We start from the raw sequence: 15,386 nt of genomic DNA on the forward strand, positions 1-15,386 counted from the left end.
CTAGTTGGTCCATTGCTGTTAGACGTTCTTAAACTGTGCAAAATGACAAGGACAGAAGTAAAAAAAAAACACAGAGCACACCACGAGCTCAGACTGCCAACTGTTCAATTTCTGGTAAGCAAGGAACAGATATTTAGAAGGCCGGCACATGCGAGATTCTCAGGTTGGTCACGTGTACAGGTTCCTGGTTGAAATATCTGTTTTTTGTTTACCAGAAATTAAACTGTCCGCAGTACGCGCTCGTGGTGTTCTCTGTGTTTTATTACTTGTGTCCTGGTCATTTTGCGTAGTTTAAGAGCATCTAACAGTTTCTATTAAATGATGTTTTTTCTATGTTCTGTGCTTTGAGCGATTCCGGGCAACTGTCTACTAATGTAACAAAGAACGTCTTGATGACCTTCTTCAATAAGGTTAAGCCTTTACGTTTTTATGTTTACAGAAGAAATAACATTACACATGTAGATCAGTTTAAGTACCTTGGGGTGACTTTCACACATAACTTGAAATGGCACAAACACATAGACCACATCCACTCGAAGGACCTTTGCAAGCTATTCTACTTAAACCGTACATTAAAGGATGCTACCAAGGATTGCATGCTAACTGCATATAAAACCCTGATCAGGCCAATCATGAAGTACGCTGAGCTTTTCTTTTTGTGTTAAAGGGACACTAAAGGCAAATACAGTAAAAGCTCGTTAATTTGGATTTCTAGGGACCAGAAAAAATGTCCGAATTAACCGAATGTCCGAATTATCGAATGGTCAAAATAAACGCAATAAATGCATGAGTTTTTTCAACATACCTTTACTTAACAAAGTAATCGCGGATGCTTGTGTTTTCGAGCAGAAATTCGCGCGGACACAATTTTTCTGAGCCCTTCAAGGTGCTCAGCAGCTCGCATGATGTCTGCAGTACCGCCAAAGTTTCACCCGTCATCCACGCTTTTCGGTTGGCACGGTAATCCACGGGAAGATTGTTGATGTTCTTAAAGCAGCGTGGCTTTAGAACCTTTCCGATAACGAGAAGCGGCAAGCGCTCTGTTCCCGTCACGTTGGGGGATAAAAGTACGGTTACTCGTTCCTTGCTTCTTGCCGCCGATTGAAGGATCCCCTTTCATCACTCTTCATCACTTCTTGTCGGGAGAGCCCGTTATTCAGAGCACGCAAAATTTCTACTTTGGTGGTGAAGTCCTTGGCCTCGTACTTGGGCCGCTTCGCCGGCGTTGCCATCGGCGGAGAGTGCGGTCGCACGAGAAGTCGGCACAAAGCACCAGCAACGATCAACCTAAAGGAGCCGTACTGAAACTTTCCTCGATAAATCGGCGATCAACGATGTAGCACAACCAACGGGAACAAAGCAACAAACCCACACGGGAAAAAAAGGCGTTCAACCAGTCTCAATCCAAGCCAAGTCGATAATTGATGTCCATGGCGATGCTGCGTTTGAGCTTCACTTTTGTTCCGAGTTCTTCTTTTTTCGTTTTCGAGCCTCGCCAGCGGCCCGAAAGTCGCTGAATTATCTGACTTGCGGTCAAATCTGTCCGAAATAACGAGCGCCCAGTCTCATAGAGTGATGCGTATATTTACAGGGACCAAATGACGTGTCCGAATTAACCGATTTTCCGAATTAACGAGAGTCGAATTAACGAGCTTTTACTGTAACAATTTATGTCAGAGTGAAAGCTCAATGTATGACAACGTCTAAAATGGCAATATTATCAACAGCAGTGCCCTACTTACCGAGATGTTAACCTAAATGTATCACACGATGAGCGCCACGAGTGGGAAATTTTGGAAATGATCCCAATGACGTGAGAGAGTCCGACTACAGTTAATCACTCGTAATCAAACTAGTTGTAATAAAAAAAGAACTTTTTGTGCATCAAGAGACGTAATAAAATGCTGCTAGTTCGTTTATGTTTGATTCATGGAAAAAAGAAATTCTTTGGCATTCCCAAGGGGAACGGTGCACGTGGTTCAAAGGTTCCGTTTTCGCGAAGCGCAAACTGCGCTTCGCAGAAAAAGAAATAATAAATTCCACGATCAGATGGGATTTGAACCTGGGCCCTCTGCGAGACAGCCAAGTATTCTACCACAGAGCTGCACCGGCGGTTGAGACTCCTTTGCAAAAAGACCCTGTACAGGTGTCGTGTCAGGCAAGGAGTCACGTGAACATATGTAATATAGTATGATAGAAGAGTAAAATAGCAACCAGGCATTGCACAATGCGAAATGCGCAATAACTGTGTCGTTTAAAGCTTCCCACTAAAGTGCTCAGCCTTCATCGTCATGAGCCACAGCTCAACAAAGTGCGCATAATAACCTTACAGATATGTGGCAGGTACCTCGCTTCTCCGCGGAATGACGAATAATGACAAAGTGGGTGCTTCCCTATTCAAAAAACTATTATGATGATTTATGGCGTAGTGGATACCCTGCAACTGTACTTGTATCAATCGCCCCAAGAGAGTTTACAAAGGCCACTCTTCCAGCTTTCGCTGCGACTGTGCTGCGTGTTCCTCACAGGCCTGTTGTTTTTTTCGCACATGGATGATCGCACACACATCATTGTAGAATCCCCTAGCATGGCATGTGAAGAATGCTCCTGCATAAGCAATTCATTCTAAGCTTTATACCTAAAAAAGTCTGCATATCTTGATGATGTCATTGCAAACACCTGGCAATGATGGTGTCTTTTAAGATGTTGCATTTCGGATTTCTTTTTTTTTTCTGATCTTTGTATAAAGGTGTGTACCAAACAATAAACCTGCAGTAAGCTCTCATCTTTGTCCTTTCTGTATTGTCTTGCCTTGCACTGCAGCACCTTAACAATGTGGAAAAGCAATGAGCCTAAATTACTGCTACTTTTGAAGGCTTAGGCCATAACTCTCTGATGTCACAGTATATACGCCTTATTGTCCACTGCCTACATGTTCTTATGAATTGCAGAATTGCGTGAACTCATTTCCAGTTGGTGCTTGGCAGTGACACAGTAGCAAGTTTGGGCGTGCCGCTGGCCAACCTGAACCTGACAGTGGGCGACCACGTCTTGTGCATGGAATTGAGCATCGCTGAAGTCGAGTTGCTCATGGCATCTCTTGAGGCTGCACACAAGGTGGGCGGTGTTCCTTTTTCTTTTGGGTGCTCGAAGCTAGTGGCAGCTGCCACTAGCAGCATTGTTAAGGGGATATGCACATGAGGGAGTTTTCCATCAGGAATAAGAGCAGAGCCGAGTGACCTCAGCTGGGAGGCAGAAGACCCCCCACTCACAGGGGCAAGGCAAATGGAGAGGGAGGCCAGCGTTACCAAAGTGCCCTGGTGGCTTGTACTCCCATCACCATATATTTCGCTAATTGCTGATGGCGAAAGTACAAGCGCATTTCGAGAGTGCATGCCTGGGAGGAACGACCAAGCCTGGAATTAGGCTTTTGAGACATGCTGCTGTCTTTTGCAGAATGTGCATAGAAGTTCATTCGCACCTTTTACGTAACGGTCACAAATGCAGACACATGTGTGCCCTTTGGTTCAGTTGTCAGCAGTAGTTTGCATGCTTTTGTTGTTGGAAATCCAGACTTGACAAAAGAGCCTTTCTTGGTGAGGTCGTTGACAGCAGTTCTTTCTTCTTTTTTCTCTGTTGATGAAATTGTGCACAGCCTTGCAGATCTGTCAACTATGGTTCTAATTAGTGAGGCTTTGGTGATGTTGTCAGGTAAAACAAATGGAAAGAACTATCTTTCAATGTTGGTTGGCAAGGTATGACCTCTTGATATTTGACAGTGATTTCTAAAAGGCTTTGCACGTAATCATTGAATAAACATGAATTCGGTGTTTCATATGATATTGCTCATGATAGTACGTCTTGAGGCATGCGAAAACACGCTTGTATGCCGCTTAACTGCTACATCTGCTCAGTAGTACTTGCACTGACCGCGCTATTCCTTTCATACTTCAGGCCTAGTATTTACGATTTAAGAATATTCGACAAGCGGCGACGTGTTCTTTTCTTTTTTGGCTCCCACAGCGCCAACAAGCAGGGGGCGACGACGAAACAGCCGGCTTGCTCGACATACAAACTTTTCCCATAGTGCTCCGCACGCTCACGGGGCGTTCTGGGATTATTTGAAAGAAGTCTAATAATATCCTGGTTAGCTCACTTGGTAGAGCGACCGCCTCAGAAAGGCGTTGGTCCTGGGTTCGATCCCTGGACCAGGAATAATTTTGCTTTAAGGACCTTCATTTCTGAGAATATGGATTTACTTGTGGCTTCCTTCTACATATGGGTGGTTGTCAGTTCCTCTTTCTTAACCCTTGCGGGATTCCTCAGAACTCACTTGCAGCAAACAAGAATGTCAGTGTCCATCTCCGAGAGCTACCAGCCGGCCTCACGTTACAAGCGCCAAATGTGTGCTTAGGGCTGTGGCCAGCTGAAGTCCTCAGAGAGGATAGAGAGGCAGCGACAACAACCAGACAGAACCATGCGCAGTGGCGAATACTTGCACGCTGAGCTTGCCTCGAACCACTAATCTTCTTTGTTCAGTTGTCAGCTTGGCCAGTGCCCCCGCAAGTTTTACTGCAGGCTGTGGCCTTCCCTAGAACGCTGTTTATGGGCGACATTGGCAAGGCATTTGCTTTCTAGCGTTTGTGTCTTGAGCGGCTCCTTGGAACGCGCATCCCGCAAACATCGGAACTCATGTTTGGCAACTAATATTTGCAAAGTTTGAATTTTCCTGTTGTATACTATTTATTCTCCATGTCAGTTTTAAATCCTGTCCTGCCTCTGCAGGACAAGATGTAGAAGATGGTAGTTTTTATTCCACTGCCAGGAAATTCAACTAACCCTTCATCGAAAGTTCTTGTGCATTTGTGTTGCACCACCAGTACAATACATTCGTATGCTTCAAATACATGACGAGTAGTGTTGCGCATAGGACAGGACAAAGGGGAGAACACAATAACACACAGAGAGCACGACGTTTCTTCCTTTGTCCCATCCGATGGGCAACACTGCTTGTCCTAATGAACCAACATGCCCAAGTGGAAACCCTTTAGAAGTTAAAATATATATTCACATTTTACAAGCATGGGTGTATAGCCCACTGGTTAAGACACTTCCTTTCGGAGAGTGGGGGCCCAGGTTAAAAGCCAGCCCCTCCCAGAAAGCTCATTTTGTTTTATTTGTTTCGCTGTGGCAATGATCGTCTTATGTGATATAGGGACCGGCACAACCAGATGAATCCAACAGGCAATTAGGCCAGGGGACAGTAATTGTTGTCTTTAACTGCAGTGTAGTAACTTTGACATAAATTGAAATGAATTAAAGTTTTTCATTTGTATTTATGTCACAGTTACTACACTACACTTAAAGACAACAATTAATATCCCCCAGGGCCGTACCCAGGAATTTTTTTCGGGGGGTATTTGTGTGTAGAATGGCCAACTTTGGCAACTCGTAGTCGCTGTGAAGGCATGCAAATATTTGACTATCACCCGAAAAGTTAAAGAATGAAAAAATTTCGGGGGGTGTCAGAACCCCCTCAACCCCCCCTTAGTTACGGCCCTGATGTCCCCTATGCTGGCCTATGCGGCAAGCATTATCAAATCATGAATGGTAGTCTACCACTATCTCTCAAGAGGAAGGTATATAACAGCTGCATCTTACCGGTACTTACCTACGGAGCAGAAACCTGGAGACTTACAAAGAGGGTTCAACTTAAATTGAGGACGACGCAGCGAGTGATGGAAAGGAAAATGATAGGTGTAACCTTAAGAGACAGGAAGAGAGCAGAGTGGGTCAGGGAACAAACGGGGGTTAAGGATGTCATAGTTGAAATCAAGAAGTGGAAATGGATATGGGCCGGGCACGTAGCACGTCGGGAGGATAACCGGTGGTCACTAAGGGTAACTGACTGGATTCCAGGAGATGACAAACGCGTGAGGGGGAGACAGAAAATTAGGTGGGTAGATGAGATTGAGAAGTTTGTAGGTATAACGTGGCAGCAGAAAGCGCAGGACCGGGCTGATTGGTGGAACATGGGTGAGGCCTTTGCCCTGCAGTGGGCGTAGACAGGCTGCTGCTGATGATGATGATGGCCTAATTTCCTGTTGGATTCATTTGGTTGTGTCTCACAAAGAGACGAGCAATTTGGAAAAATTCTCAGTCTTATGTTCATTCATAGAGAGGGACAGGCTGACGGACAGTTTTCTCATTGAATCCACATATGAATGTTTACACATTAAAATATGCAATTTTCAGCAGCCGAATATGCTTTTTTGCTAATTTTGTCATTTTTGAACCTTGTGCATACTTGGCAAGGAAATGGAGCTGTCATGTGAAGCGGCCATGCCTCTGAAACGGGATTCAAATACTGGGCGTATTTTAGGGACCGATGTCCCCCAAAACACTCTACGAAAGCATGGGGAGTAGGTGCGCCAGCGAAGGTGAGAGCCCAAAGTTGATAGAACACGAAAAAATTTAAAGGTTAAAGGTTTAAAGGGCCGCTATACCGCCTTTGATAATTTTTTTAACATTTCAAGAAAACGCGCGTATGTAATTCATAATACCGTCACGATCAACAGTGCCAAACGCGGCAGCACTACGAGCTGCGGGCGCCCCTCAAGTTCCAAGAAACAATCCCTTCTCCTCTCCGTGCCTTTCGGCGTTCCTCATCCCCTCAACGTTTGCCGTGATGTCAACATGTCGTCTGCTCGTCATCTGCAACACCTGTTTGTCCGCTCGCTTGCTGCTCTTCCTCCTCACACGGTGAGCTGGAACACTCAGCCAGGAGGAGAGACGAGCTGACGAGCAAAGGAAAGGGAGAAACGAGAAAGGGCGTCTTTTATATCATCAAACGCGTGTAACTCTGCTATTATGGCACCATTTTGAAAAAAATTCTTACGGTGTTCGTTGTAGACTCGTGCACCACTGCAACACTACAACTAAATTTCAACCTCTGGGTGGTTTAGGGACCCTTTAACTCTTGTAAACCTGGTTATCACGAGCAAAATGCATGTTTGGCTTGGTTTTGCAAAGACTATGCAAACAGTGTTTCATTCAAGTTAGGCCTGTTCTCCTTGTTGTTGATGTTGCTGAGCAATGGCGGCGGCTGCAGTAGCCTCAGTCTTGGCGTACTTCTATGCTTGGTACGCTTCTCCATAACGTGCTAATCTGGCCTCCCTTTATCCGGAGTCTCGGCAGGCTACTTTGCCTTTACTTGAGAATTCACAGCCTGCTGTCTAGCTATATCTACTGGATGATCGGAGTCAGGCTGTCGCTTGCGCTGGAGCGCATGCACTGACAAATGAGCCGCTGCGGCGAGACTGAGCGACAGAGCGCTGGCAAAGGAGCCATTTTAGGGCCCCTAAACCATCCAGAGGTCGAAATTTAGTTGTGGTGTTGCATTTGTGCACATGTCTTCAACAAAAACATCGCCATGGGAATTTTTTTTCAGCGGTGCCGTAATAGCGGAGTTGCACACATTGATGATCCAAAAGAGGCCCTCGCTCGTTTCGCTCTTTCCTTCGCGATGCTCCGTTCGTCGTCTCGTCTCTCCTCCTGGATGAGTACTCCTCCTCACTATGCGAGGAGGAAGAGCGGGAGTGCACATACCTCCAAGCAGATGGTTTTTTTTTTGTTGCTGACATGACCAGGCGTGAGTGGTGACGTCACGACAATCGCTGGGGATACCAAAAGGCACGTAGAGGACAAGGGATTGCTTTCTTTTATTCTTTGGCACGCCCTTGTGTGCTTCCAGTTTGGCTCTGTATCATGAGATGTCATCACCAGCGTTGCTCATCACATCAGATTTTTCTAGAGCTGTGCGAATAGCAAAATTTTGGGTGCGAAGTGAATTCGAATAATAAAGATTGAGTGCGAATCGAAACGAATAATTTTCGAATATTTCTCAAATATTTTTCGAATACTTCGAAGGGAAATTACAGAAAAAAGCTGCTGAGAATCCCTAAGTATGTTGTTACGAGACAGGAACGGTTACAAGTTACAAACATAGTCAAAGAACAGATTTATGCCTAAGGGAGGCCGCGGCTTTCGTATCGCGAAATTTAATAAAATCGATTTTCGAAAATCACATTTTCAGTTCCTGTAACCCTTTTCCTAATTCCAAAATATCGTCACTGAAAACTACGTAGAAGTGCAGTAAAAAATTGTTAAAAAAATTATAGCTCCGCAACGGCGCAACCGGCCGCCGCCATCTTGGGCTCGTCGGAAAGAGCATTTCTCCGTCTTCAAATTTCCCGCATCAGCTAGGTCCTCCATTCCGAAAAAAAAGCGCAAAGAAAAGCAAATGTATGAAGTTCGTTTTCAGGCCTTAGATTGGCTGCATCCGCCATGTTGCTCCAGCACGCCTCGCCATTGGTCCGATCCTCGCTCCGGGAGAGTGTCGTCTGCTGCGTGCACGTCGCGAGGTCACGGCTGTCTAAAATCGCGCTACTTAGTGACGCGTTCGCACTCGTTCTGTGTTCATGGGTCGACGATCATTTGGAATATAATTACGCTTTAGTTTGGCAGCTGCAAGCGGAAGCTCAAGCATCAGGTTACGATAGTGCGCCACGCTTGTCGCGAACATCACAGACGTGCGTCTCGGACAAACTGCACAGACGTGCGTCTCGGACCAACTGTTCTGCTTATCAGCATCTCGCACCTCGTGACGAAGACCATCGCGCGACGACTCTTCGTACTCGCGATCGAGCATGACGTACTTTGAAACATCGGGTATCCCGGCCACGCACATCGCTACCGAGCTTACTGCTCCGAGTTGTGGCTAGGTCTAACTCCGCTCACGGCGCCGATCTATGAGACGAATCCGAACTTTGCGGGCGAGAACATCGCTCTAGCGGACATGCGAAAGCGAACAAGCCGCAATGTGTTTCGTCACAAGCAACGAATCGCATCGCTCACTGGCTCCTCGGAACCGTGGATAGGCATTTTACGCATCGGCAGCGGACCCCACAAGCTCGTCGCGCAGCGACCGCTCGGAGCGTCGGTGGAAGCGGCTAGCAGTTTCACACGTCGGCGCCCCAAAACGCAAGACCAAGCACGCTGCACGCTGATTTATCGTCTTTATATTTATTTTCCGTTATTATAAACCATTATATTTATATTCCGGAAGTTCCAATACTTCGGATAGTAAAATTTCGGTGCGAATCAAATCGAATAGCAAACTTTTTTTTATTTCGAGACACTATTCGAAAAATATTCGAAAGTATTCGCACACCCCTAGATTTTTCCATTAGCCCATAATATGCAAAGAAGTGTAAGATAAACTGAAATTCTCTAATGGCTTAGCCAGGCATGCATAACAGGTTTCCATTTCATGCCCCACTGGTATCTTGTTGAACTTCCTTCAGAAATTACCTGCTTTAAAGTGATACCAAATATATAAGCGTGACAGATCTGCATTCATTTGACTCTTTAAAACAATGGATAGTGACACCCATCAACGATTGTCATCATGCTCTTTGGAGATACTTGTAACCAGGCCTTTGTGCCAAAAGCACCATGCATCATCAGGAGGCCCCTTCAACTGGCTGTGTTCGCGTGCAGGAAAGAGTGGCTGCTTCTTGGTTGCTGCTGGCAGTCCCTGGTGGCAAAGTGTAGCGACCATGGTTGCTTGCTTTTAGATGTGAAGCATCTTATGGCGGAGTTCAATACGGTGGTGGTGGTGGTGTGCGGCGTGACCACCCTTACTGCGCATGCACAAACCTTCTCCACCTCTCCTCTCCACTCCCTCTCTCCCATTTTCCTCTCCACATCACCTCTCCCCTTCCCTTTCCCCTCTCATTTCCCTTTCCCACCCCTCTCCACTTCCCCTCTCTACTCACCCTCTCCCCTCCCATCTCTCCTCCCCCTTTCCCCATCTCCCCTCCCCTCTCCACATCACCTCTCCCCTTTCCCTATCCCCTCCACCTTCTCCTTTCCCCTTCTCCACTTCCCCTTTCCCCTTCACTACTCCACCTCTGAAACGCGGGCTCTACATGCCGAAACACTGCTTTGCATCGCCTCATGGTCCCCTTTAGCGGGAGATGGTGTGATTTTTTTGGTTTACTTTGGCGCAGTGAGACAGGAGCTGCTCCGGTATATCTTCTGCACTACACTCTGTACAAGCATGAGATGCACTCTTATCATTCGGTAGCTCCAGGCGCTCTGGAGGCAGAGTAGCAAGAACCGTTTCTTCCTAGGAAGCCCACAGTCTGACAGTAGCATTGCGAGTTTCCTCCTGGTCACAAGAGGCTAATAAGTCGCCATATCCGCTACGTGCGCATGTGTGCCTGTTGCCTTTCACTCTAAGAGGGCAGCTCCCACAAAAAGAAGGGCACGCACCCTTCCATTTTAGCATTCCACCATTTTCGTGCCAAGCAGGCATATCGTACTTTGCAGACACGATCACCTTGCACCATGCTACTTCAGTTGAAATGCTGAATGTGGTGAGGCACTCTTTAAGACCACTTTACCATCTGATGACTACTGCAGAAAATTGATAGGCACAGATCGACACAGGTTTCTGGCACTCGTGTGCCACCACGTTTATTCTACTACCATAATCAGGTGCGTTGGCATGAATTTATGTTATTGCTTGCTTAAGGAAAAATGGGGAGAAGCGACTAAGCACGCAACGCAGAATTTGTTTTTTTTACATTCGGTTGTAGTACTCATAGTTCAACTAACTTTCACTACTCGTGCACAGAACATTGCTTTTATTACAATGTGAGCTACATAAAAATTGTTGACAGGGGCACGTGTGTCACCATGTCAAGCTGAAAATAAATTGTTCTTGTGAGAAACTGTGGGCTGGAAAATGCTGGGATGCATCTGTACTCTCAGCAGCAAAATAGGGCACCTTGTCCATGCATTTGCTTCAAGCAGTACTAACACTAATCCACTTGCTGGCCACACTTTTCAGGGTCGGGCACAGCTGCAGGTGTTACAAGTTTCTCTTGGCTGGAGTGATGCTATCCAAAGTCTTAAAATGGCTCAAAGATGAACTAATTTGGTAGGGATTCATTGTAGAGAAAAAAGTAAGGCGTGTAGACATGGGCTGAAGGGAAATGACATTTGTGTCGTCAGATTCTCTTCCCTTCTGTCTTTGTTTGCACACTTTCATCTGTATGTATCTGAAGTCAATTGAGCCATATATACACCCACCTTGGTTCAGAAACGTGCATCTACAGACCACTGGATATTGATAGAGGCTCTGTCTATACAAAACCGTATAGCAGTGCTCTTATACCTATAGGCGAACGCAGGGTTCCCCTTCAGGGCGGGCGAAGGTTCGTCGCGGTGCCCTCCCCTCCCAGTTATGTCATCAGGGCGGGCGAAGGTTCGTCGCGGTGCCCTCCCCTCCCAATTATGTCAATGTATGGCGTTGACATTGCGCCCCCCCTCCCTATTATGTCAATGTATGGGGCTGAATTTGCCGCCCCCCCCCCCCCTGTGCGCACGCCTATGCTTATACCCGTTCTAAATGGTGTTATTCAATAAAGTTCGTCTCTGTCATTATGGCATGGAACAGAGCTAAAGTTAACTCTGTAAAGTTACACTCAGTAAAGTTACATCCACCAGGCGTCGTCATGAACTGAATATGCCTCCTTTTCATCGTTTTCTTTGTTCACACTGTTGAGCCGTGGAATGCTTCACCAGGCCATGTAAGGTCTTTATGATTTGCTGAATTCCTGTTATGTATTGCTAACCATTGATATTCATGCTCAGTGCATCTTGTCTTGCAATTCATTGTATTTCCTATTCCCTACTCCTGTGATAGCACTTGAAGGCTGCAGTATTTTGAAGTAAATAAATAAATAATCTATCAAGGAAATATATCCAGCCAAAAACGGACAAACACAGGAAACTGAGAAGGAGACCGGAAAGCGGCTAGACTGAGCGGCAAGGAGTTGGTAGTCTAGCCGCTTTCCTGTCTCCTTCACCGTTTCCCGTGTTCGTCCCTTCTTGGCTGCATATATTTCCTTGATGCAATGCACCAACTAGCCCACTAAAATAATCTACCAATGGGCGTTGACATGTACGACTAGAATATGTGTTCAATCTTGTACTCAGTATTAACACCTGTTCATGCTTTTCACTGTCAAATTTTATGGCTAGATTCCACCTTCTAAATAAGTACCAACTAATGCCACAGTGCACACTGCTCAAGAAATTTTTTTCGGGGGGGGGGGAGGCACTTGCTAAAAACACTATTTGAGAAAAACACCTATTTTTATTTATTTTTGGTAAAAACACCTATAGCTTAGCAAAATTTCGGGGGGGAGGGGAGGGGCCGGGCCCCTAGGGGCCTCCCCCTGCCTACGGGCCTGGCTCAAGGTGTCTTTCTCTCCAGCAGTCGTGACCTACAAAATAGCCCAGCGTATCGCGCTTTCAACGTGTATCTTTTTTAGGGGCGAAGCTCCTTAAAGCGGCACCCGTTCGTCCCCGTCGTAGTGCGTAACCAGTCTTAACGCTAGTACCAGATCTTGACCTCCAAGGTGGTGCCGGTGGGAGATTTCTCCTGCGCGTTGTTGAACAATAAAAAATTCGCAGCGTGCGCGTTAACTAAAAGCCGAATTCTTCTGTCTCTCATTCCCCATTAGCAGCCATTGGCATGTTCCAGTAGGAAACGTTAGTAGAAGTAGAAGTGTAAGTGTTAGCTAAAAGCCGACTTCTTCTGTCTCTCATTCCCATTAGCAGCCATTGTTTACCTCCAAGGTAGTGCCTGGTGAGATTTCTCCTGTGCGTGATTAAACAATAAAAATTTTGTTCAAAACGCCGTTGATTGATGAAATAAACCAACGAAAGACGCCAGATGTTTTCTAAAAGCAAAACGAAAAGACGCCAGATGTTTCTAAAGCAAAACGAAAAGACACCAGCTGCTTAACGAAAGACGCCAGATGTTTTCTAAAGCAATGGTTTTCTAAACAATGAAAATTCACAGCGTACATGTAAAATTAAAGTGAGCTGCAAGTCGTCATAACTCTCATCGAACCTTTAGTATAAACGCGCCCGATCTCACGTCGGTGATGATGTACTGGGCAGAATTCACGGAAGATTCACGGTTTACCGATGAACCTCCGCAGCTTCGCCCACTCATCATCATTCACTCCGTGGATATGCTGTGATTTTTTTTTCTTTTTTTTGCAGGCTGTGACGCAGTTTAGGGTGTGACGAGTCCCCGTGGAAGCGAGCTTGGGAACTGGAGCTCTACTGCCTATTAAGGCGAAAATGTTATGAACCCGCTAGATAAATAAAGTGTGTGAAGGTGTGTTGTGAGAATCGCCGAAACTTCTCTATTTCACATGACCTACCCAGACAAAGACATCTTTAAAGGGGCCCTCGAACACTTCTGAAGCACCCATATTTTTTATTTGTGGATTGCGTACACTGATGGCTGGGTATAATTTTAGCATAGGTCAGAGCATCGATATCAATAGATTTATTATTTTAATCATGCAATGAAATCACTACGTTGCTGCCAATAGCATCAACGCGTAGTGGCGCTCGCCATAACTATTGTGGGCGGAAATGCCAGAGAAGAGCACAGTCTTTTGACTGCATAAATGTAATGATAGAAGCGATCGAGACAACGCATCTAAAAGATTATTATCGGGTTTTCTATTGCGTACTTCTCCACTGAACGCCAAATAGGTACCGTTGCAAAAACAGCAACAAAAAACATGATAGAGACGCTGGCTGCCATTTCGCCTCTGGCTTTTTGTTTGCGCGGGTCGGATGCCCACACGAAGGTCTTCTCTTGTTTGTGTACATTCGCGAGCTACCTTGTTTCGCACATTTGGTATCCCCCTTGTAGCTTGAGGAATCATTGTTTGCTTTACTATTCAACATGAAAGTGTTTTATGCGAGGATCCACCATGACTTCATTTCCGTCACGGATGTGACGTCGATAAAATGCACACGAACAGATTACTTGGAAGAACTATAAGAAAATGTTTAATTGATTTGGATGAGGTGGGAGTCGAATCCACGACCCTTGGTCCGCGACAATCGGGGCCGGGCGCTCTACCCACTGCGCTACCGACATTTTCTAACACGAAAGTGTTTTATGCCGGGGTCCACCACGGCCCTACTGATGTATTTCCGTCACGGATATGACGTTGTAAAATATAAAGACTAACAGTGGGCAAAGAAAAAACTAGAAGAAAAAGTTACGTCACCGGAAATCGAACTTCCGACCCCTCGCTCCGCAGCGCGAAACGATTCGGCCACGGACGGCACGTTCTTCGCACTGCTAACGGCGAGCTATTTATATACACCATTTGCCGGTGGCTGCACTCGGAGATAGGTGTTACAGCGTGTTTTCGTTATCACTAGCGAGATGGCGCGAAGGGCTCGCAGAGCGCGCTTTAAAAGTCGTCGACGTTGCGACGAGCACCCGCCTCTACAAGGCGTGGTCGCTCGTGCGTGCGCTTATCTCGTGATCGCGGTGGTTCGTACGTCTTGCGTTAAGAGCACGAAAGTCACTTAGCTCACTGCAGCGGCCGCTTTTGCGAAATGAGCGCGGTGCTAACGCAGAAATAAGTTACAAATGTGATAGTTCGCTCTCATCCTGTGTATGTTCGTTCCGTGCGTCCTTTCTGCTTGAGCAGCGCGTTGCAAGTTTCGAGCTGCTTGCCGTTCTTCGCGTGACATTACAATTTGTTGCTGTAGCATTCATTTCTTCGCCCTTGGGGCGAAAGAATGCACAACAAACGCTCAACTACGTCTGTGAAGACACGTTTCACTTTCGTGTTATACAGATTCCTTTGACAGAGGGATCAGCCATGTTTTCTTTTCTTTATTGTCCCACTGCGCTACCGACATTCATATATGAGGCTTCACATCAGTGCCTTATATCTCCCACACTCACTCCCTTTCACAGTGACCTTGGTTGTCGGGGAGGGGGGGGGGGGGGTTGGTGTCGCCGTCTGGTATCGGTGATGTACTGCATCTTGACACAACGAGCGCCGAAAGGGAGTGCTTTGGTAGTTCCAGCTTTGGGTACAGCTAAAGACACCAACGGGACGCGGAAACGCGTTCACGGGTCGAGCTACGAACTCTGCCTCTCGCGTTCCTGAAGCGCTGTGTGGTATTCGCCTTTTCGGTCGGTTTCAAGATTGCGATAGCAGCAGCACCTGTTGCACCCCAAGAAACTTCCGGTCACTTAAATTATCACTCTATAACGCTGAAGCAGAAAGCATGCTTCTGAAGTTGTGCCAGAGTAAGGAAAGACTCTTTTTCCGCTTTCAGCTAAAAGGAAGGCGCATAAAGTAAGGACTAACACTCTTAATGTTGAGTGTGCAGCTTAGAGTAACATTTTTTTTTAATATTTGGCCAGACGCATGGAGAAAAGTGTTGAAAATGTGAGGGTTACTCGCTAAGGCTTT

General features: G+C 46.2%; 1 protein-coding gene across 1 annotated transcript in view; it reads left to right on the forward strand.

Moving 5' to 3' along the window:
- Positions 1–13,304, forward strand: part of LOC119386536 (COMM domain-containing protein 8) — a 34,530-nt gene extending 21,226 nt beyond the window's left edge. Inside the window, exons 4-5 of the mRNA XM_037653804.2 lie at positions 2,974–3,117; positions 13,147–13,304. Of these exons, the coding sequence (XP_037509732.1) occupies positions 2,974–3,117; positions 13,147–13,170 (168 nt within the window). The 3' untranslated portion in view covers positions 13,171–13,304. The remainder of the gene's footprint in view (positions 1–2,973; positions 3,118–13,146) is intronic.
- Positions 13,305–15,386: the final 2,082 nt, after the last annotated feature.

Source organism: Rhipicephalus sanguineus, chromosome 3 (assembly GCF_013339695.2).
Source record: "Rhipicephalus sanguineus isolate Rsan-2018 chromosome 3, BIME_Rsan_1.4, whole genome shotgun sequence".
Lineage (NCBI taxonomy): Eukaryota > Metazoa > Arthropoda > Arachnida > Ixodida > Ixodidae > Rhipicephalus > Rhipicephalus sanguineus.